The sequence below is a fragment of the Indicator indicator genome, chromosome 2, assembly GCF_027791375.1.
Source record: "Indicator indicator isolate 239-I01 chromosome 2, UM_Iind_1.1, whole genome shotgun sequence".
Lineage (NCBI taxonomy): Eukaryota > Metazoa > Chordata > Aves > Piciformes > Indicatoridae > Indicator > Indicator indicator.
The window spans coordinates 59,038,690-59,061,228 of record NC_072011.1 but is presented as its reverse complement, the minus strand read 5'-3'; the positions used below and the strand labels follow the sequence as shown (position 1 = coordinate 59,061,228).

The 22,539-nt window shown below is 46.8% G+C and overlaps 1 protein-coding gene across 1 annotated transcript; it reads right to left on the bottom strand.

Annotated features, from left to right (window-relative positions):
- Positions 1 to 1,561: 1,561 nt before the first annotated feature.
- On the bottom strand, positions 1,562 to 20,962 carry APMAP (adipocyte plasma membrane associated protein). The gene is made up of 9 exons (XM_054399111.1): positions 20,871 to 20,962; positions 15,202 to 15,318; positions 13,429 to 13,544; positions 11,567 to 11,659; positions 9,299 to 9,415; positions 7,388 to 7,562; positions 5,198 to 5,332; positions 3,478 to 3,670; positions 1,562 to 1,836 (listed from the first exon to the last, which is right to left on the bottom strand). The coding sequence occupies exons 1-9, from the start codon at positions 20,960 to 20,962 to the stop codon at positions 1,627 to 1,629; spliced, it is 1,248 nt and encodes a 415-aa protein (XP_054255086.1). The 3' UTR covers positions 1,562 to 1,626.
- Between the last annotated feature and the right edge of the window lie 1,577 nt (positions 20,963 to 22,539).

Genomic DNA, 22,539 nt, shown 5'->3' with positions numbered 1-22,539 from the left:
GCCACGTGTCGATTTATTGTACAAAGCTTTTTCTTTATATAGGTTAACATAACATCAGAAGGCAGCTTGTAATTGGTCATTGGTATGTCCATACTACAGTTATAAATTCATGATTGGCTACAGAGAGAAAGTATCACACGGACACATATTTTTCAGAAGGCTTAAGCAAACGTCAAGCAAGAGATAAAGGGATTCCATAATTCTGTCCTATGTTTTGCTTTGTTCTTGTTATCAGGTCCCTGCATAACTCCCTTAGGTCACAGTGGCCTCTAGGGAGCTGACCCGTCTGTGTTTTCCTTTTAGCTGCGCTCTGTTCCCAGGGTTTGCCACCCATCATGGTTAAAGCATCTCCTTCTATCAGTAAGACAGTGTCTGGAGTTCTGGTCCCTAAATCAATTCCTTCAAAGGGGTAATGGGCACAAACCTGAACAGAAGAAGTTGCACCCAAACATGAGGAGGAAGTTCTTTAATTTAAGGGACACCGGAACAGGCTGCCCAGAGACGTGATGGAGTCTCCATCTTTAGAGACATTCAAAACCCACCTGGATATGTTCCTCTGTGACCTTCTTTAGGTGATCCTGCCTTGGCAGGTGTGTTGGACGTGATCTCCAGAGGTCCCTTCCAACCCCTACCATTCTGTGATTCCTGCAGGTGTCCCTCTCTCTCCCATGTCTGTCTGGAACAGCCACCTACATAATGAACAGGAGACTTACAGGACCTGGTAAACACAGAGGGAATACTACCAGTGACCCTGTTTAAACTCTCTGGAACTAATCTTTAGTAACACAGAAAAACACAACTTTTTTTCTTCATCTGACTATGATGCTATAAAGAAACACAGGAGTCCACAGATAATGATAAAATTTGATTCTCCATGTTGATTAACAGTTAATTGATGTGGATTACACAAGCTGGGAATTGGAGAAACCCCAAATGGTATCACTAGATTTCTACGCACGTTAAGAATGTTGCTGCCTCTCCAACAGCACCATGGTATGACATTAGAACATGCATTGTAACCACTCCTGAGGGGGAAGTTCTAAACCAGAAATAAACACATGCAAGACACCACCCTCCTCAATCCAAAATCAGACACAATCAAATTCCATACATCACAAATCCTTCCAGTATCAGGAGACATACAGTTGCACTCAAGGTGACAGATGAGGTCTGTTTAAAAAGACTCCAAAACAGGACTGGGCATGCTTAGACATGGCTGTAACGGGTGATAGGAAAGAGCTAGCCCAGAATTGCAAGCTCCATTTAGACTCTCTCCTCAAAAGAGAGCAAACGGAAAAAGACATTTGGTGCTAGGAGGTTCCCTTCATGTGTTAGCCCCCAATGCTTTTCTTTGTCTCTGTGCGGCTTGTAAAGCAACTTTTTTCCACATTTTTAGACATGGCTGTAACGGAAGAGCAGTGGATTTTCTTTAAGGAGCACATAACTGTATGAAGATGTCCCACCATATTCCTCAGGTATTAATAATGATGTGTGCCAACTCCAAGGAACAAGACAGGCACAGTGAGCTGTGCAACAGAACAGTGAGAGACTTTTTGCCCTTGGTCACATTCTTCCCTCATACCTCAGGAGTATTAGAGACAGTGGCACTTGATCATGGCTGGACAGTTAAACATGCTGAAGATTAAGTCTGCAGATAAATGGAGACCGGAAGGATCCCAGGTAAAGATATCCATCGTGCTCATGTGCTTCACTGACATAAGCTACTCTCACTCCATTGGGATCATGGAAGCTTCTTCTGTAGGATCCTGTCTCACTAAGTTCAACAACAAGGCTGTATTTGGGCACAAACTTTGTCACTGTCTCCTGACTCAGCAGCTAAAAGAAGAAGAAAATAAAAGAGAATAAAATTAACAAGGAAAGATTTTGTTCTTAGATCTCAGGCACTTAAAACAAAAAAAATCATTCCACACTGCTTGGAAGAAGCAGCTAAGCTTTTTCCTTGGAAGAAGAAGCTAAGCTAAGCACACATTTTGAGTAAACAGTATTATACAGGCCTAATACATTAACTCCTGAAAAGACAACCTTAAAGCTACAATAAACAAACAAACAAAACCAGCAGAAGCAAACTCTGCTCCAGCACTAAGCTGAAAGGATGTCCACACAGCAGACACCAGCTTGTTCCTGTGTCCTGCAAGCAGCAGACATCATGCTCTGCTCCCCAGAGCAGAGTTTAAGGCTCCTGTGCTGCACCACAGGAGACAATAGGTTTCAGAGGGACAGCAGAGTTTTAGCTGAAATGGCACTGCCACTGCAGACACTGGTTGGTGATTGTATTTTCAAGTCTTCCTTGTTTGAAGAGCACCATTGTTGGTTAAAAAGCACCATTCCATTTCTTTAGCACCTTAAGCATCAGAGATTCCTTACAAAATACAGAATTCCTGCTTGTCCTCATCCTAAAACGGGGTGTGACATAAGAAGCATAATGATGAAGAACAAAGTGTCAGTTAGCAGCATACAGGACACACACATTGTCTCCTACGATGTCTACAGTAGTGTGTAGAACAAGGCAGACATCTCAAATGTTCTCCAGACACCTGGCAGTGAGTAGTTTAGGTACTTCAGGTACAAAGGTGAAGTCTTCGTGTATCCAAAAAGTAGATCTTGTGTTGCTGCATGGCTAGGGCTGAGATAGCCACTATTTCTTTCCTGACATCAAGATGGGAGGCAGCTTAAGAGACCTGGTACTCAGCGAAGCAAATGTTAGTTTTACTACCTAGGAATATAGAGGAACTCCTCCACCTGGAGACAACCACATGTTTAACTAAGAAACCCAGTAGCATCCTGGCCTGTGTTAGAAACAGTGGCCAGCAGGAACAGGGAGGTGATCATCCCTCTGTACTCAGCGCTGATGAGGTCACACCTTCAGCACTGTGTTCAGTTCTGGGCCCCTCACTATAGAAAGAACACTGAGGGACTGGAGTGTGTCTAGAGAAGGGCAATGAGGCTGGTGAAGGGCCTGGAGCAGATGGTCCACAAGTTGCATCTGAGGGAGGTGGGGGTGTTCAGTCTGGACAAGAGGAGGCTGAAGGGAGACCTCATTGCTCTCTGAAGAGAGGTTGGAATGAGGAGGGGACAGCCTCTTCTCCTTGGTGTCAAGTGACAGGACCAAAGGAAATGGTTTCAATCTGCCAGGGGAGGTTCAGGCTGGATGTTAGGAAATACTTCTTCACTGAAAGGGTTCTCAATTGTTGGAATGGTCTGCCCAGGGCAGGGGTAGAGTCACCATCCCTGGAGGTGTTTAAGCAGCCTGTGGACCTGGTGCTTAGGGCCATGGTTTAGTGTTGACCCTTCAGTGCTGGGTCAAGGGTTGGACAGGATGAGACCGGACGTATTCTGTGACACTAAAAAAAAAAAAACCAATTCAAAATCTTCCTGTGAAGGGGATGAAACAGGACAAAACAATATTTATCACTCCCAACCCTACACTAAAAGTGATTTTAATTTTTTTTTTTTTACCTTAAATATCATCCTTTTAATCCATGGTTTTTCAGACAGGAAATCCAACAAGGAAAATCCAGGATTGGGCCGGACAAATGCCATAGCTACCCAATATCCTCCAGAGCTGCTTAACCTGATATTATCTGGAAGACCAGGTAGATTCTCAACAAACATATCTGCTCCACCTTTCATCAACCCAGACACATAATACCTGAAAGTTACAGATAGCAAGGATTAGGACATCTTCCTTCAAACAGTTCACATAATAAATAGAAGTCCCCAAAAGAATTCACTTAAAAAAACCAAAAACAACAAAAACAAAATAAATCAATTTCTTTCTTTATTTTGGTACAGCCACATTCTTCTCCTCAGAAAACATCAGCTTACTCCACTATGCTCAAGGAGCCCATGATGCGACTACACCAGTGGACAAAGAAGACCAACAGATGTCATTAATGGACTTCTGTGAAGTCTTTGACACAGTGCCCCACAACATCCTTGTAAGCTGGAGAGCTATGGATTGGATGGGTGGGCTGTCCAGGGGATAAGGGATTGGCTGGAGGGTTGTATCCAAAGGGCAGTTGTCGACAGCTCAATGTCCAGATGGAGATGAGTGACAACTGGAGTCCCTGGGGGGTCCACACTGGGACCAGTGCTGTTCAGTCTCTTCATATATGATACAGACAGCAAGACTGAGTGACCCTCAGCAAGTTTGCTGATGACACCAAGCTGAGTGGTGTGGTTGATGTGACTGAGGGATGGAATGGCATCCAGAGGTACCTGGACAGGCTGGAGGGGTGGGCTAAGAACAACCTCATGAGGTGCACGTCCTGCACCTAGGTCAGGGCAACTCTCAACACAGGCTGGGAGATGACAAGATTGAGAGCAGCCCTGCAAAAAAGGACCTGAGAGTGCTGGTGGGTGAGAAGCTGGACATGAGCCAGCAATGTGCACCTGCAGGCCAGAAGGCCAATGGCATCCTGGGCTGCATCAAAAGAAGTGTGGACAGCAAACTGAGAGGTGATTCTGCCACTCTGTACTGCTCCAGTAAGACCTTACTTAGAGTACTGTGTCCAGCTCTGGGGCCCTCAATACAAGAAGGACATGGACCTGATAGAGCAGGTGCAGAGAAGTGCCATAAAAATGATCAGAGGGATGGAGTACCTCTCCTATGAAGGCAGGCTGAAAGAATTGGGGCTGTTCAACCTGGAGAAAGCTCCAGGGAGACCTTATAGCTACATTTCATCTGAAGGGGACCTACAGAAAGGCTGGGGAGGGACTGTTTAGAAGGGCTTGTAGTGATAGGATGAGGGGGAATGGTTTTAAACTAGAGAAGAGTAGATTTAGGCTGGACATTAGGAAGAAGTTCTTCACAATGAGAGTGGTGAAATACTGGAACAGGTTGCCCAGGGATGTGGTTGAGGTCCCATCCCTGGATATATTCAAGGTCAAACTTGATGGGGCCCTGAGCAACCTGATCTAGTTGGAGATGTCTCTGCTCCCTGCTGGGTGGTTGGACAAGACGACCCTTGGGGATCCCTTCCAGTCGAACGACTTCTGTGATGGAAAGGTTATGCAGTCAAAGTGTTTACAGTGGAAGAAAAAAAAAATGAAGTATTGAGGGAGGCCACCTTCTTAGCCATTACTAACTAGGCATGAAGAGATTGTAGGATTTCTTTTGTCACTCAGATAAATTTTAAACTGACAGTAGGGATAACTTCAGCAAGGTCCTACTCACCTTCTGATTCTAGCCATGGTTGTTTCCTGCACGAGGACGAAGTCTTCTGCAGGAGAGAGCTGGACACCATTGGGAAATCTCAGTCCTACCATTAAGACTTTTACTTCTTTTGTTACTGTGTCATATTCAAGCAAGCTAAAAAGAAAGCATTATAGATGGTCTTGAGTGAAGACATCATTAATCTTGGTTTCATTGTCCAGGCACTTCTCTCACATGCATTTTGCCTAAGTTAAAAAGGCAGAACAGCCAGGAAAGACTTGTTCATGAAGATAGGAGAAATATTAAGGTACTTAAGATTGGCAGCATTCCTGAAGGATTTAGGCTTAGTGTAATGCTAACACCTTCACACAGAATCACACATAATAGAAGGGGTAGGAAGGGACCTCTGAAGATCATTGAGTCCAATCCCCCTACCAGAGCAGGATCATCTAGAGCAGATCATACAGGAACATGTCCAGGTGGGTGTTTAAAGTGTTCAGAGGTGCAGACTCCACCACCTCTCTGGGCAGCCTGTTCCAGTGCTCTGCCACCCTCAAAGTGAAGAATTTTCTTCTCATATGGAACTTCCTGCATTCAGGTTTATGCCCATTACTTCTTGTCCTGTCACTGGGGACCACTGAAAAGAATCTGGCCCCATCTCCCTGACACCCACCCCTTAGATATTTGTATGCATTAGTAAGATCCCCCTCAGCCTCCTCTTCTCCAGGTTAAACAGCCCCAGCTCTCTCAGCCTTTCCTCATATGAGAGATGTCCCAGTCTCCTCAGCATCTTAGTGGCCCTGCACTGGACTCTCACCAACAGTTCTTTGTCCTTCTTGAGCTGGGGTACCCCAAACTGGACACAGGACTCCAGATGAGGCCTCACCAGCACAGCATAGAAGTGGATGAGAACCTCTCTCAATCTGTTTGCCATACTCTTCTTAATGCACCCCAGAACACCCTTGGCCTTCTTCACCACAAGGACATACTGCTGGCTCATGGTGAACTTCTTGTCCACCAGCTTTCCCAGGTCCTTTTACCCAGAGCTGCTCTCCAGCAGGTCAGCCCCCAACCTGTACTGATCCATGGGGCTGTTCTTCCCCAGATGCAGAACTCTGTACTTGGTATGGCAGTTTAGGCTGGGTGCCTCCTGTTACTGCCACATAAGTTACACCTCCGGTGTCCCCAGTGTCCAACCCAATCAGGTGGACACAGGAAACGGCGTATTTCTACCCATAAATCCTGCGCCCTATAAATCCATTTGCAAAGTCATTCCCTGTCTCTTTCTTCCTTCTCTGCTCCCGTGGGAGATGCTTCCCTATCAGGTAATGGTGGGGGAGTATCTCAAGGCCTCTTAAGCCTGTCTAGGCCTAATGCCAGGAGGAGAAAGGAGGGGGGGCAGTCTCAGACCTGGCCAGCCTGAGATTAGCTTAGAAGTGGAGGGGGGAAGAAAGAGCCCTGGGAGTTTGGGTTTACCCTCAGGTGGGGAGAAGGGAAGAGCTGGGAGGTCTTTGGGTGTTATGTAAGGGACTCTGTATGCTTTGGGATATTTTTGGCACTATGCTTGTAGTTTTTTGTAGTTTTAGAAATTGCTTTTCCATTTAAACTTTCCATCACTCTCCAATCCATTTGTGTGAGTGTCATTCTTTTGTCCCTCTCAGGGCAAGAGAAAATCTGTCTGGCCTCAAACCAGCACACTTGGACTTGTTGAATTTCATTTAGTTTCTCCCTGCCCAGCTCTCCAGCCTGTTCAGGGCATGCTGGATGGCAGTGCAACCTGCAGGGCGTCAGTCACTCCTTCCAGTTTGGTATCCTCAGCAAACCTGCTGAGAGTACACCCTGTCCCTATATCCAGGTCACTGATGAACACATTGAATGGTGCTGCACCCACTGCGGGGTGCCCTGGGGGACACCAGTAGCCTTCCTTCCCTTTTGAAACATATGCTCCATACAAGTTCTCTTGAAGGAAAAAGAGCTCTCATTAGAATCATAGAACCATGCAAGTCAGAAGGGACTTCTACAGGTCATTTAGTCCAACCCCCCTGCAGTTAGCTGGGACATTCATACATTCTCTCACCCTTCCCTGAGCAGTGCAGTGTTTGCACAGGTGGTTTTATCAAGTGCAAAAAGCTGAAGATCAAGGAAGTGGTGAAGCCCATTCAAAGAGCTGAGCTTACAGTCAGTTAAATGCCTTGGGGAAGAGATACTTGCCGTCCATCATCTGTGCCTTCCATAGTCAAGAACAGGTAGTCTCGTCTTTGCCATTTGCTGCTGGAGTCAGTGAAGTAGATCTTCCTCCCATCCCGTGTCACTGTAAGATCATTCAAAAAGGACAACTTCTGACCTTCAATTGGTGTTTTGGTCGACACAAGCATCTTCGTTTCCCCTGGTTACAAAAAGAAAGAAAAAGAAAGATACACACAAGACAAGATTTTTTATGTCCTTCCTTGGAAATGAGTTAAATACTAACAGGAAACTAGTTTCACCTTTTAGCCATTTGTGCCTCTGTTAAGTGTAAGGTTTTGGGTTGTAGTGGAACAACACCACATTGAATAGATCTTTATCAATGCCTAGGCCAGGGGATTGAGTGCACCCTCAGTAAGTTTGCAGATGACACTGAAGTGGGAGGGAACGTTGATCTGCTTGATGGTAGGAAGGCTCTGCAGAGAGATCTGTACAGGCTGGCTGGCTGGCCCAACACTAAATGTAAGAGATCCAACAAGGCCAAGTGTCAGATCCTGCACTTGAGTCACAACAACCCTATGCAATACTTCAGGCTTGGAACAGAGAGGCTGGAAAGGTGCCAGACGTGTTGATCAACAGCCTGAAGAAGATGAGCCAGCAGTGTACACAGGAATGCATCCAGGCAGGTTTCGAAGGTCTCCAGAGAAGGAGACTCCACAACCTCTCTGGGCAGCCTGTTCCAGTGCTCTGGCACCCTCACAGCAAAGAAGTTCCTGCTCATGTTGAGGTGGAACTTGCTGTGTTTCACCTTGTGCCTATCGTTCCTTGACCTATTGCTTGGCATCACCATGAAGAGACTGTGACCTTCTTCTTGACACCCACCCCTCAGATATTTATAAACATTAATAAGATCCCCTCTCAGCCTTCTCAAGAATAAAACAGCCCCAGGTCTCAGTCTTCTTTTCCACAGAAGAGAGGTTCCAGTCCGTTAATCATCCTCATAGTTCTCTGTTGGACTCTCCAGCAGATCCCTGTCTCTCTTGAACTGGGGAATCCAAAACTGGATACATTATTCCAGATGTGGTCTCCACCAGGGCAGTGTAGAGGAGAAGAACATCCCTGGACTTGGTGGACACACTTTTCTTGATGCACCCCAGGATGCAATTTGCCCTCTTGGTCAGAAGGCCACATTGCTGTCCTGTGGAGAACTTATTGTCCACTAGGACTCTGAGGCCTTTCTCCATGGAGCTGCTTTCCAGCACAAATGACCCCTAGTCTGTACTGGTGCCTGGGTGGCTGCAGGACTCTACACTTGTTCTTATTGAACTTCATGAGCTTCCCCTTCACCCAGCTCTCCAGCCTGTGCAGATATCTCTGGGTGGCAGCACAGCCTGACAGGGTGTCAGCCACCCCCTCTCAGTTTGGTATCATCAGCAAACTTGCTGAGGGTACACTCAATCCCCCCCCTTGCATGTCACTGATCTTCAGCTGCACCAAAATACATCTTTCTTCCCTTTCTATAGATTGAGGTCACAGGGAAGTTAAGAGCTTTTCACTATCACACACTGAGATCAAGGCCAAAATAGAAGTACAGCAAACACAACAAAAAGTTTACGTAACAACATTTCCCCGTTCCGCTCTGTGAAAATTGGAACAGCTACACAGAGCTTTATCCACAGATCCTAGGGCACTAATTTTGACAACCAAAAGTCTATGTAAGCAGAAAACAAGCCACTCATAACTCTGATACAGACAGAGAGAGAAAATAATTGCTACAAGGAAATAAATACCAAGCCTTTGTGTGCCATATTTCATCTAGACAGCTCCAACCCACCCTACAAAGAACGCAGGCATTATTCTGCCTGCAGTGTCTGGCAGAGCTGTAAACAAGACCTGAATTTCTCAGTGGAAGAGAACTTCTGAGCAGAAAAATCATACCTGTACTAGGATTGACTTCATAGAGTCCATAATAGGCATCTGCCACAAAAAGGGTGTTATTTGGCCCCACTCTGATACCAAGTGGCCTTCCACACGTTGGCTCATCTTCACGGCTTCCTAAGGAAACAATTTTCACATGGTTTTCCAAACAGAAATAAATACAAATCATTAAGGTTACCAACACAGGTGAAACTGGACTGACAAAATTCTATGCCCAGCACCACACACGCTCATGCAAGAAATTATTCTTACTTTCACTGAATGAAACAGCCCCATGTTTTCACAGAATCACAGAAAACATCCAGTTGGAAGAGCCCTAGAGCTCATCCAGTCCAACCCTCGACCCAGCACTGAAGGGTCAACACTGAACCATGGCCCTAAGCACCAGGTCCACACAGTGCTTAATCACCTCCAGGGATGGTGACTCCACCACTGCCCTGGGCAGACCATTCCAATGGTTGAGAACCCTTCCAGTGAAGAAATAATACCTAGCACCCAGCCTGAACCTCCCCTGGCACAGATTGAAACCATCTCCTCTGGTCCTGTCACTTGACACCAAGGAGAAGAGGCTGTCCCCTCCTCACTCCAATCTCCCTTCAGGTAGCTCCCTTCAGGAGCAATGAGGTCTCCCCTCAGCCTCTTCTCCAGACTGAACAACCCCAGTTCCCTCAGACCGTCCTTGTAGGCCATGTGCTCCAGGCCCTTCATGAGCCTTGTTGCCCTTCTCTGGACATGCTCCAGCACCTCAATGTTCTTCCTACAGTGAGGAGCCCAGAACTGAACACAATACTCTAGCTATGGTCTTGCCAGTGCTGAGTACAGGGGGATGATCACCTCCCTGTTCCTGCTGGTCACAGTGTTCCTAATCCAAGCCAGGATGCCATTGGCTTTCTTGGCCACCTGGGCACTGCTGACTCATGTTCAGTCAACTGTCAACCAATACCTCCAGATCCCTCTCCAAGTCACAGCTTTCTAACCACACATCCCCAGGTTCTGCAGGTTACCATGGGGTTGTTTCACCTGTCTAGAGATAACCCTGTAATTTCCCAGGCTGGTAGCTCGTTAACAGTTGCCCCAAATAGGGCTGAATGTTAGAAAACTTGATTTATCTAAAGGCTGATTCTCAGACAGAATTAGTTTTAATATGGGATTCTTTTTCTTTTCTTTCTTAAATACAAAAAAATATACACACATATCTCAGAAATTTGTTTTTTCTGGAAAGGCCAACACTGTTATGAAACAGTTTCTCAAGACATAGACAGTGAAGACTTCTTTATGTCAAGAAAGAGGAACACTCTAAATCTGAGCAGTTAATTTACTAGAGTACTGAAGAAATAAGAACTTCAGGACATCTCTGGATTCCCTGGATTGACAAGGTTCTTTCACATGGGTGTGCTATGGGCATTTGAGGAAGATGGCAGGGATACGAGGGGACCATTCCAGTAAGACTGGGTCCCTGAGCAACCTAGTCTAGTGGAAGCTGTCCCTGCCCATGGCAGCAGGGGGTGGAACTAGATGATCTTTAAGGTCCCTTCCAACCCAAACCATTCTATGATTTGTAGTTTGAAAGACTAGTGAGAGAAACCTCTGAGAAAGTAGTCAGCTGTGGCCTTTTCACTTCCATCCCCAATTTAAAGAGGAAAAGACAGAAGTCCAGGTTCCCCACTACTTCTTAGGATCCCAAAGAAATAAAGCAGCATAATCTTCCCACCTCTCCCAAGCACAACAGAAAATAGTGATTCTTCACATCCAACTCAAACTCATATTTATGCCTTCGAGTGTAGCAGAACACTGCAACAGCTGCCCAGAGAAGCTGCAGAGTCTCCTTCTCTGGAGGCTTTCAAAAGCCACCTGGACGTGTTCCTGTGCAATCTGCTTTACTTGTTGGACTAGATGATCTCTGGAGGTCCCTCCCAGCTTCGATAATTCTGTGCTTCTCTGATCTCCTACTAATAAGTCATGCATGCTGCAGCCTTATTAGACTGCAGGCTTTGCAGTCACAACATAAAAATCCCTTACTACTAAATTTTACTGCTGAGAACAATGTCCTTTGTTATCAAGAGTACCTATTCCCTTCTTCTGGCCTTTTGTTCTGCTGCTCCTTCCAGTGCTTACATACATATTTCTACTCATACTTCATTCACCCAAATTTATCAGTATTTGCTACAAATATCTCCAGAGGAAGACATGCACTTGCAGAAGCAATCCAGACCAGTTTAATCAACACAACCCAGATGTTTTCAGGTATGTTCAGGAGCTGGCACTCACCACAAGGCCCATGGCCAATTCTGGCTATTGTTTCTAGCTCCCCATCTTCAATTTTGATAATCTTCCCATCAGCTGTCCCAGTAAACAGCACATCTGCGAAAAGAACTCCTGTTAGTAGCTTGATTGCAACACTGTAGTGGTAATCATTCTTCTACACAATCCTACTAGCATGAAGTAGAATTCATGTTTGAGATCTAGGGAAGCAAAGGTCTTCTTCAGTTATAGCAAAAGAATAAAGAGGGAAGGAGAAAGATGAAAGCAAATAAGAATATTTAGTTAGAGTTCTTCCAACTCAAAGAGAAGATGCACGATTTAAACTTCAGGAGTTATGAATATGGGATATGAAGCTCTTCACCCATAAATTGTCCAAATCCTTAGTTAAAGGTTAAATGAGGAGCAGCTGAGGGAAATACGTTTTTTTAATTTGGAGAAAAGAAGGCTAAGGGAAGACCTCCTTGCTCTCTACCACTCCCTGAAAGGAGGTTGGAGTGAGGTGGGGGTCGGTCTCTTCTCCATAGTAATAAGTGATGGGATGAGGGGAAATGGCCTCAAGTTGCAGCAGGGGAGATTTGGAGATTAGAAGAAACTTCTTCACTGAAAAGGTTCTCAAAAATGAGACTAGGCTCCCCAGGGAGGTGGTTGAATTCCATTCCTGGAGGTGTTGAAAAGACAGAGAGATGTGGTGCTGACAGACATGGTTTATCACTAACCCTGATAGAATTAGACAGTGGTTGAACTCAACGATCTCGAAGGTCTTTTCCAATCAAAATGAGTCTATAGTTATATACATATGCACACAAAGATATGTATTTTGTTACTAAACACACATAGAACCACAGAATTCCATTACAGTTGGGAAAGACCTTCAAGATTTTTGTGTCCAACTATAACCCAACCAGCATGACCACTAAACTATATCCTGAAACGCCACATCTACGCACTTCTTGAACACCTCCAGGGATGGTGACTCCACCACCTCCCTGGGCAGCCTGTTCCAACACCTGACCTCTCTTACAGAAAAGAAACTTTTCTTCATATTCCACCTTAACCACCCTGGCACAATTTCAGGCCATTTTCTCTTGTTCTATCACCTGATACGAGGGAGAAGAGACCAAACCCCACCTCACTTCAACCTCCTTTCATGGTGTTGTAGAGAGCAGTAAGATCTCTTCATAGCCTTCTTTTCTCCAGACTAAACCCCAGTTCCCTCAGCTGCTCTTTGTACAACAGGGTCTCCAAACCCCTCACTAGCTTAGTTGCTCTTCTCTGGACATTCTACAGCACCTCAATGTCTTTCTTATACTGTGGCACTCAAAACCAGTAGTCAAGCTGTGACTTTACCAGTGCTGAGTATAGGGGTACAATCACTTCCCTATTCCTGCTAGTCACACTATTCTTGATCCAGGCCAGGATGCTTTTGGCCTTCTTGGCCACCTGGTCACACAATACACACACACACAAAGTGGTTGCCATGCCATTTATGCATGCAGCCACCTTGTTAAGAAACCGCTCAGAGGTGGCATGGATTTGCCATCTTGGGGAGAACACACAAGCCATAAGAGAGAAATACAGGATGGCATTTGTAATGCATGCAACAGCACCAAAATGTAGATATGCTGTTTATCAGTTTCAGGTTTATTTTTGTCATACAAGCAAAAATTAACACCACAAACCTCAGCTTCCTCAGGGCCAATGACCATTACAAAAGTAGCCAGTTGCCTGCAAATATTAAAACCCAGAGTTGGCTGCATGGTGCAAACAACTTTCAGAGGTTGTTTAAAAGATGTGTTATTGAATAAATCTTCACTGATGGAGCAACATTTAAAGATCCTTCTTTAATAGCTTATTTTATTAGTGCTTACCCCCAATATTGACAATGGACTCTGGCCCAACTAGCTGATTTTCCCATAACCTCTCAGCTTTTTGTAACTTGATGTTGGGCTCGAGCACGCCTGTCAGGAGGGGAGGTTCCTTCAAGCTGCAAAACACAACACAGACCTCATGAACCCTTGCACAGATCTGCAAACACTCTTGAGTAACACATTGGATCATTTTCTTCCTGGTTTGCCAACTCCTGCAAACCTGACCTATGCTTTATATTCAGCATATTTCAAAAGAAAACACAGCTGACAAGCAGGAACGTTGACTCCTGGTCGGCAAGGATCATCATTTTCTGGTTCTGCTGATCAGAAAGGTGACAGCTGTGTGTGACCTGCGTCCAGTTCTGGTGGCCCCTACACAAGAAGGACATCAAACTGCTGGAGCAGATGCAGAGGAGGCCACAAAGATGATCAGAGGGCAGAAGCATCTCCCCTGTGCAGAAAGGCTGCAAGAGTTGGGGCCGTTCAGCCTGGAGAAGGGAAACCTCTGGGGAGACCTTATAGCAGCCTTCCAGTGGGCTTTAAGAAAGCTGGTGAGGGACTTTTGACAAGGACCTGCAGTGATAGGACAAGGGAGACCATATCCTCTTGGGTTGCTAAATTACTATTTGGTTGCAATGTATTTCAGGGAATTGGGATTTGTTAAACTCAGCCACAGCAGAAAGCATTTCATTAACATCTGCAGTGAGGCTGCTTATGTTAAATAGCCTATTGGCAGGATTTGTAAGCAGCACCCTACCACATGAACAGTTTCCTGCAACTTTAGAGGTATTTACAGTGTTGTTGTTGTCCCTTTTCAATAGGGAATTACTGAGCTGATCATAAATACTTACCAGACTGAGCATTTTCAGTTCCTTTAGAACACCAGGAGCACTAAGCAGCCTATGGTAGGAGTCAATGTGTTTCATACCCAACCTCTCCCAACACACTGTTGATTCACTCTTAAACTAGGTATTTGATACAGACCTTGACTGAGATGTTTATGAATTCAAACAGGGCAGAATTCACCCAGCTGCACAGCTTTAAGAGATTTAAATATAACATTGGAAGGAAAAAGCTCTTAACTTTGAAGGTGGCAGAACACTGCTGCTCAGAGATGCTAGAGGCATTCCAAACCTCCCTGGACATGTTCCTGTGTGATTTACTCTAAGTGATCCTGCTCCATCAGGGTTGTTGGACAAGATGATCTTCAGAGGTCACTTCCAACCCTCACCATGCTGTGATTCTGTGATCACCACATGGTTCCACTGGTACAAAGCCCCATATTAACCCAGTCAGGTTCTCCATTTCCATTCTCAGGCAGTAGACTCCCTTTGACAGAACTGTAACTGCAGGGGTACAGCTTAGTCCTTAGTGAAAATGCAGTTCTTGTCTCACACAAGGCAAGAGTGCACAGAAGTGTCCACAAGTTCCACTGACAGCTTAGACAGCAAAAAAATAATTTTCTAGGCTAATGATCAAAAGAAAGTGTCAGCAGTGACATAGAAGGCACAAGACAGCTCAGAAGCAGGCAGGGTGTGGGAAGCAGGCCATAGCAATGGATAAACCTACAAAAACATTTCTCCATTATGGAGGTGTTTGGTAGAAGGTTGGACTTGATCTTAGAGATCTTTTCCAACCTTAATGATTCTATGATTATTTCTTAATCCAGTTAAAACCACTTTACACAGGTAACACTTGTTTGCTGAAAAAGAACAAAAAGCCAGGACACAAAGAAGTTATGCTTCAACAGCATTTCTTTCAAAACAAACTTACCTTATAGGCTGAGGGTCTATGGGAGAATCCAGTAAAAGAGTTACTCCAAGCAGGGGCACAGTCAGAGATGCAGCCAAAGTCAAGAAGGTAACACGGAACACCTTGCTGCTGTAAGTGCTGTCAAAACCAGACAGGAAACAGGATTAACATGCTAAGCTGGTTTAAGACACAACAGTGTTTAAACATTCTTTAACAGCTGGTTTTCCTCACTTCTGTCCAACTACCATCCCAAATGTCCTATAAATTCCATTTTGAACTTGTTAGTACGAGAGAAAGGCATGTTTATCCAGTCTCAGCACACTGGCATCATATGAGACATTACAACCACAGAGTCATTTCAGTTGGAAAAGACCTTAAAGATCATCAAATGCAACTGTAAACCTGATTCTACCAAGTCCACCAAAGCCATCTTGGCAGAATCTATCCCTAGACAGGCATTTGCACACTTGTTTGAAGTCAGAGACACCAACATAAAAAAAAAAAAATACAACAAAAGAAGCTTTGAGACAACAGTACAATCATAAGCATATGATCTACACAAATTCCACACAACCATCTATGAGCCTGTGCCTCCATGTACAGGTTTCACATATTCTGACTGAAAAATATACAAATACAAAAAACCCCAAACAAACAAAAAACCCCACCCCACCAACTAACAAAACCCAAAATCAAGACAAGGCAGGGAGGTGGTCGTTTGGTTGGAGGATTTTTTTCACCTTGATCTCTGGCTTTGGCAATGGTTTCTATCCCGACAAATTTTGGATGAAAAGTTCAACTAAAGTAAAGAAATTTTTCCCAATACTCAACCTAAACCTCCCCTGGTGCATCTTGAGGCCACTTCCTCTCCTCTTATCTCTTGTTGCTAGGAAGAGAGAACAACACCCACCTCACTCCAAACTCCTTTCAGGGAGTTGCAGAGAGAAATGATGAAGTGTTCCCTCAGTCTCCTCCAGTTCCCTCAGCTGCTTCTCACCAGACCTGTTCTCCAGACCCTTCACCAGCTTTATTGCCCCTCTCTGAATCTGCCCCAGCACCTCAAATGTCTTTCTTGCAGTGAGGGCCCCAAAACTGAACCCAGTATTTGAGGTGCAGCCTCACCAGTGCTGAGTACAGGGGGACAATCTCTGCCCTGGGTCCTGCTGGCCGCACTATTTCTGGTCCCAGCCTTAAACTAGAAAAGCAGCACCCACAATTTTAGCTCCTCTGAACCATTCCTGGGGACAGCCAGCCTGTCTCCTTGTAGTAACAACTCAAAGCAAAAAGTGCCTGTTAGTTCTGCATTAATCCTTGGACTGCTTCCACTGGTTTGTCCTTCATTAGCCAATCATCCAGATAATAGGAAAGATGAACCCCTGCCCAGAGCACAAATACCACAACTGGGGATCCAAGGACATGGACTTGCAGTACATCAAGGTAACCTTTGGGGATCATGAGATGGAACAGCAAGGCCAGGACTAGGCCTGCATTTGGTCACTGTGCCCAAGTTGGAACATCCATAATGCATCACAGCTTTCTCCTAATGGCACAGCTATTGCCAGACCCTCTCTTCTGGCAGCAGGTGGAGGTGATTACGATGGAGGTGTGCCCCAGTTTCCCCAGCAGGCCATCATAAGCCACCATGCAAATCACCAGGCTGTGCCAAGGGGATGCTGACAGAGCTGCCATTGCTGCTAGCCCAAAGTTACAAGCAATTCAGCCCACACCAAGAAGTGTCACTAGAGCATACCAAAAACAGCTGCTTTGCTGTTGGTCACCAGATTTGCCCCAGCTCCACAAGGTACTCACCAACCGAGTATATTTCCTTTCCACCAGTGTGCTCAAAGTACTCCTGCTCTTAGATATATTAAACAAGAAATTTTATTTCTCACACTCAAGATCCCAGCATGACCATCATGAACTGATCCCAGGATAGGAACAGTCTTTTTTCAGTGGTGCCCAGCAACAGGACAAGGAGTAACAGGCACAAACTTGAACAGAAGAAGTTCTATCTAAACACAAGGGGCTCCTTCTTTACTGTAAGGGTAAGGGAGGACTGGGACAGGCTGCCCAGAGAGGTGGTGAAGTCTCCTTCTCTGGAGACATTCCAAACCCACCTGCACACGTTCCTGGGTGACCTTCTCTGGGCAAACCTGCCTTGGTGGGGGTGGGTTGGTAGGACTTGATGATCTCCAGAGTTCCCTTCCAACCCCTATCATTCTGTGATTCAGCAGTGGTACACCACTAACACTGTCTCCATCTGGATCAAGCGGGAAAACTGCTCCAAACAAGCTTTCTCCTCTGTGCTGACCACGTCGCACTTCCAAAGAGCCAGACTACCCTTGAATTCATCAGATGATTCCAGTACTTCTGGCTCTAACAGTAGATATCTGATGGAAGCCATCAACCTCCCAGTCTGTTTCCCATCAGATCTGGAATTGAGAGTGGGTGGTTGAGATACAAGGTGATCCCCAAGTTTGCACAGACTTCAGCTGTCAGCCTTGTCCTTCCACTGTCCTTCAAAAGATGAAGGCTCAATACTGCAAGATGAAAAGTATTGTCAGCAGACACCTCAGCACCTTTCTGACAGCTGAGCCCCGCTTACAAAAACAAAAAAAAGGAAGCAGATAAAGATGAATGGAAACTCATCTGCCAAAACCAACTTAATTACGGCTCCTGAAAAGCATAATTTAAGTAAAGGTCATACATCTGATCCTCATTCAGATCTGCAAGAAATTAACAGTAAAGGAGAAAGGCAAGAACTAGGTGACAAACAAACAAACAAACTCACTTCAAGCCTGCAAACTGCAAGACCTATTTTACACACTGCTAAATTTAAAGACATAAGAATTTAAAGAAACCAACATGCCTTGTTTTAAAAACAATAACATGAGTCGGCTTCTCAGGATCCTCACAAAACTAAACAAAATATACCTACTATAGAATAATGACAACTCTAACCTACTGTGTTGACAAATGGAAAGGATTAACAGTTACAAAAATGCCAGGCTTCACTCAAGGCCTGCAGCCTTCTTCTGCACAGAACTGGAATAAACCAAGTTCTCTTTAATCTCTTTATCAGTCATCTGGACAAGGCAACTGAGTGCACCCTCAGTAAATTTGCAGATTACACTAAATCAGGTGGGAGTCTTGATCTGCTGGAGAGTAGGAAGGCTCTGCAGCGGGATCTGGACGTGCTGGATCAATGGACAAAGGTCAAGTGAATGAGATTCAACAAGGCCAAGGGTCGATTCCTGCGCTTGGGTAACAACAACCCCATGCAACACTCCAGGCTTGAGGCAGAGTGGCTGGAAAACTGCCCAGCAGAAAAGGACCTGGGGGTGCTGGCTGACAGACAGCTGAACATAAGCCAGCAGTGTGCTCAGGTGGCCAAGAAGGTCAGCAGCATCCTGGCATCTATAAGGAATAGTATGGCCAGAAGGAGTAGGGAAGTGATTGTGCCCCTATAGTTGGCACTGTTGATGCCACATGTTGAGTACTGAGGTCAGTTTCAGGCCCCTCACTGCAGGAAAGACCTTGAGGTGCTGGAGCATGTCCAGAGAAGGGCAACAAACCTGGTGAAGGGTCTGTAGAAGAGGTCTGGTGAGGAGTGGCTAAGAAATCTCCATTGTTTAGTCTGGAGAAGAGAAGGCTGAGGGGAGACCTCATTGCTCTCTACCAGCTATTGAATGTAGTTTGTAGCAAAGTGGGGGTCAGCATCTTTTCCTTATTATTAGGTGATAGAATGAGAGGAAATGGCCTGAAATTGTGCCAGGGGAGGTTTACGTTGGATGTGAGGAAAAATTTCTTTCCTGTAAGCATGGTCAGGCATTGGAACAGGCTGTCCAGGGAGATGGTAGAGTCATTGCCCCTGCAGGTGTTCAAGAAGCATGCAGATGTGGCGCTTTGGGATGCGGTTTAATGGCCATGGTGGTCTTAAATTTAAGGTAGGACTCAAGAGATCTCTTCCAACCAAATCAGTTCTATGATTCTAAATATCTCAAGACTGTGAGCAAAATTACTAAGAAGGGCTGAAGCTAGGAAAAGCAGTCTCTCAAGGTGAGAGACGCTCATGTTCTCCCTCAAAAGCAGGCCAAGTGTGCAAGCCACCAGACATGGTCATTCTGATGGCCCTGAAAGACAGGGCTAAGACAGGGTTAAGACTCTGCAATGTACTGAAATGGGAGGAGACAAAATGGGTGGTGAACCTAAGTATTACAAGTCATCAATTACTTTACTGAGTGGAAGACAAAACAAACACCATTATTTAAAGGTCTTTTCCAACCTTAATGATTCAATGACTTATTGCAGCTGTGGCCTTTAGCTACAGTGAACTGTTTACAAAATTCTTGAACAGAAAATTGGAAACGGAATCTTCAACTCAGCCACAAACAAACAGACTTGTTCATAAGGTCATTCTATATCAGACACATACAGACTAGCCTTTAAATTTCAGATTACTATTACACAATATAAACAAACTGAGTTACACAAGACTTAATCACACCTACAACAAACCTGAGCAAGCCACAATGGGATAACCATTCTTTCTTCACTAATGAAAGTTAAACAGTATTTAAAAAGTGGTCAGGCAGTAGAATAGGCTGCCCAGGGAGGTGGTAGAGTCACCATCCCTGGAGGTCTTCAAGAAATACAGGGACATGGCACTTTGGGAAATGGTTTAATGGCCATGGTAATGATAAGTGGACAGTTGGACCTGATGATCTTAGAAGTCTTTTCCAAATGAAACAATTCTATGATTTTCAAATGGACCCCCTGGGGAAAGAATTAAAAAAAAGGCCACAAATTAAATTTTTGTTTTGTTTTGTTAAAAGCTCTTCCTGCAGCTCAGCAGAAGGTGTGCAGGCCCTTCCAAAAACCCTCCTCCCTCTTCTAGCCACCTCCAGCAGAAGAAGGAGCACCAGAGAAGCACCCACTGCAGAGCTGGGGTGCCACTGACCAAGAAAGCAGGGGAGCCAAGGCCTCACTCCCCACAGCCCCAGGCCAGCCAGCAAGCTCCTTCTACTTTGCTTCACTCAGGCCAGCCTCTCCCAGAGCACTGTGACCCAGATCTGAGCCTCCACCAGTTGTGCCAGGGCAGGCTCACAGAATCATGGAATGGTTTCATGGGAAGGGACCCTAAAGATCACCTAGTTCCAACCCCTCTGCCATGGGCAGGGACACCTTCCAGTAGACCAAGTTGCTCAAGACCGCATCCAACCTGACCTTCAACACCTCCAGGGAGGGAGCATCCACGACCAGCCTGGGCAACCTGTTCCAGTGCCTCACCACCCTCACCGGAAAGAATTTTTTTCTATATCCAGTCTAAAGCTCCCGTCCTGACTTCCATCCTCCAGGGTGGTGGAGGCTTTCCACTCCCAGCACACCTCTTAGACAGACTCCCCTCAGACAGGGCCCAGTGGCCACCCTAGAGCCCCAGATCTGCTCGGGATCCCCTGCCCACCACACAGCCACCGACCCACACCGGGCCCTTCCCTCAGGCCCAGCCGAACACCCGCCTCGCATGAGCCCGGCCCCGGGCCCTCGGCACCTCGCCAACAAACACCACCGTGCAGCAGTCCATCCGCTCTCCTCCTCCTCTCCCCTCAAGCTAGGCAAATCCCACTCCCACCGTCACTGGCAGGCCGCTCGTTCCTTCCCCACGCAAGGGGAACCGCGGCGGGCCCTACCTGCCTTCCTTGGCCTCCTGCGCCGGGCTGTCCTCGGTGATGACCTGCGGGCGGAGCGGCCGGCGCTGCCGCAGGCCCTCTGCCTCATTCATGCTGCCACTGCCGCCACCGCCGCCGCGCACCGGCACTCCCGGCTCCGCCTGCTCCACACTCCCACACCCCCGGCAGAGAGCCGCCCCCTTGGCTACGGCTCCGCTCTCTCCTCAGGAGGGAGCTGCTGCGGCAGGCCTCAAGTTAAAGAGTGCCCGAGCTCCATGGGCCACCGCTGGGTCCCTCGCCAACAGCTGGGTCCATCCCCTACGTATTTACAAAGCACCTTGCAGCCACGGGGAGCAAGACGAGCTCCACTGCTGCCTCCTGAGCAGTCCGGGGCCCCTGTGGGCAGAGCCGGAGCTTGCAGCCCTCCCGCTCTGTGGCCTACGCAGGGCGAGCACGAGCGGCAGGGCGAGCACGAGCGGCAGGGCGAGCACGAGCGGCAGGGCGAGCACGAGCGGCAGGGCTCGGAAGATGGCGCCAGGAAACCGCGAAGGCGGCGGAGAGAGGTGGGCGGGAAATGGGACCCGCTGCGAGGCGAAGGCTGAGGGCGGCTGCGGGGCGCGCAAGGCACAGCCTTCGCTGGCTCCCGGAGCCGGTTGCAGGAGCGTGAGTTGAAGGAGCTGCCAGTCTTGTTTATGTCTTACCCATCACCCTCGACGACTTTTGTACCCACGGGCTCCCCAGACAAGGAACTACTGAAGAGTGCAGCAGAAAGCGGCTAGGACGCTGAGGGGACTGGAACATCGGCATTATGAGGAAAGGCTGAGGGAGCTGGCGCTGTTTAGCTTGGGGAAGAGGAGGGCTGAGGGGCATCTCATTCATGCTGATCAATAGCTAAAGGGTGAGTGGCAGGAGAATGACGCCAGACTCTTCTCAGTGGTGTCAGTGACAGGACAAGGGGCAGTGGGCACAGACTGAGACACAGGAGGTTCCGTGTGAACAGTTTATCATAAGGAAAAACTTCTTCCCGTTGAGGGTAGCAGAGCACTGGAACAGGCTGCCCAGAGAGGCTGTGGAGTCTCTTCCTCTGCAGCCTTTCAAGACCTGTTTGGATGCTTTCCAGTGGGACCTGCCCTAGGTGATCCCGCTCTAGCAGGGGGATTGGACTAGGCGATCTGAGATCCCTTCCAACCCCTAATCTTTTGTGATTCTTTAAACGGAGATGGGAGGGGTGACACCTACACCTCCCGTGTTCTGTCAGCCCATGGGCTCCAAGAGCACCACCTTTGCTCCTCTCTTGGTCTTTTGGATAACACAATGTACTGACAGCTTTTCTGGCTGCTTTGCCTTGCTTAGGAGCTGCAGCGTTACAGGAATGATCCTGGGTGCCAGCACCGTGGTGGTACCACGGGTTTGTTAGCACTGCCTTTAGTGAGTGCAGCAAAAGAGACGAGAGCTGGAAGAGGGGACCACCCCAGGTGCATATTGTCAAGGAATGGGGAAGGCTATTTGGCATTGTGCCTAGTAACAAAACATGTGAGTTTTCCTCTGAGAGGGGCTGTGGCCAGGAAAGGGGGCTGGAGGGAGGAACCTTTTCTCTCTCCGAGTAGATTTCAGGCAAAAGGCCCAGCAGCTGCAAGACAGCTTAGCAGTGCTGTTCTCTAAAGGCACCAGTGTTCCTGAACAACCATCT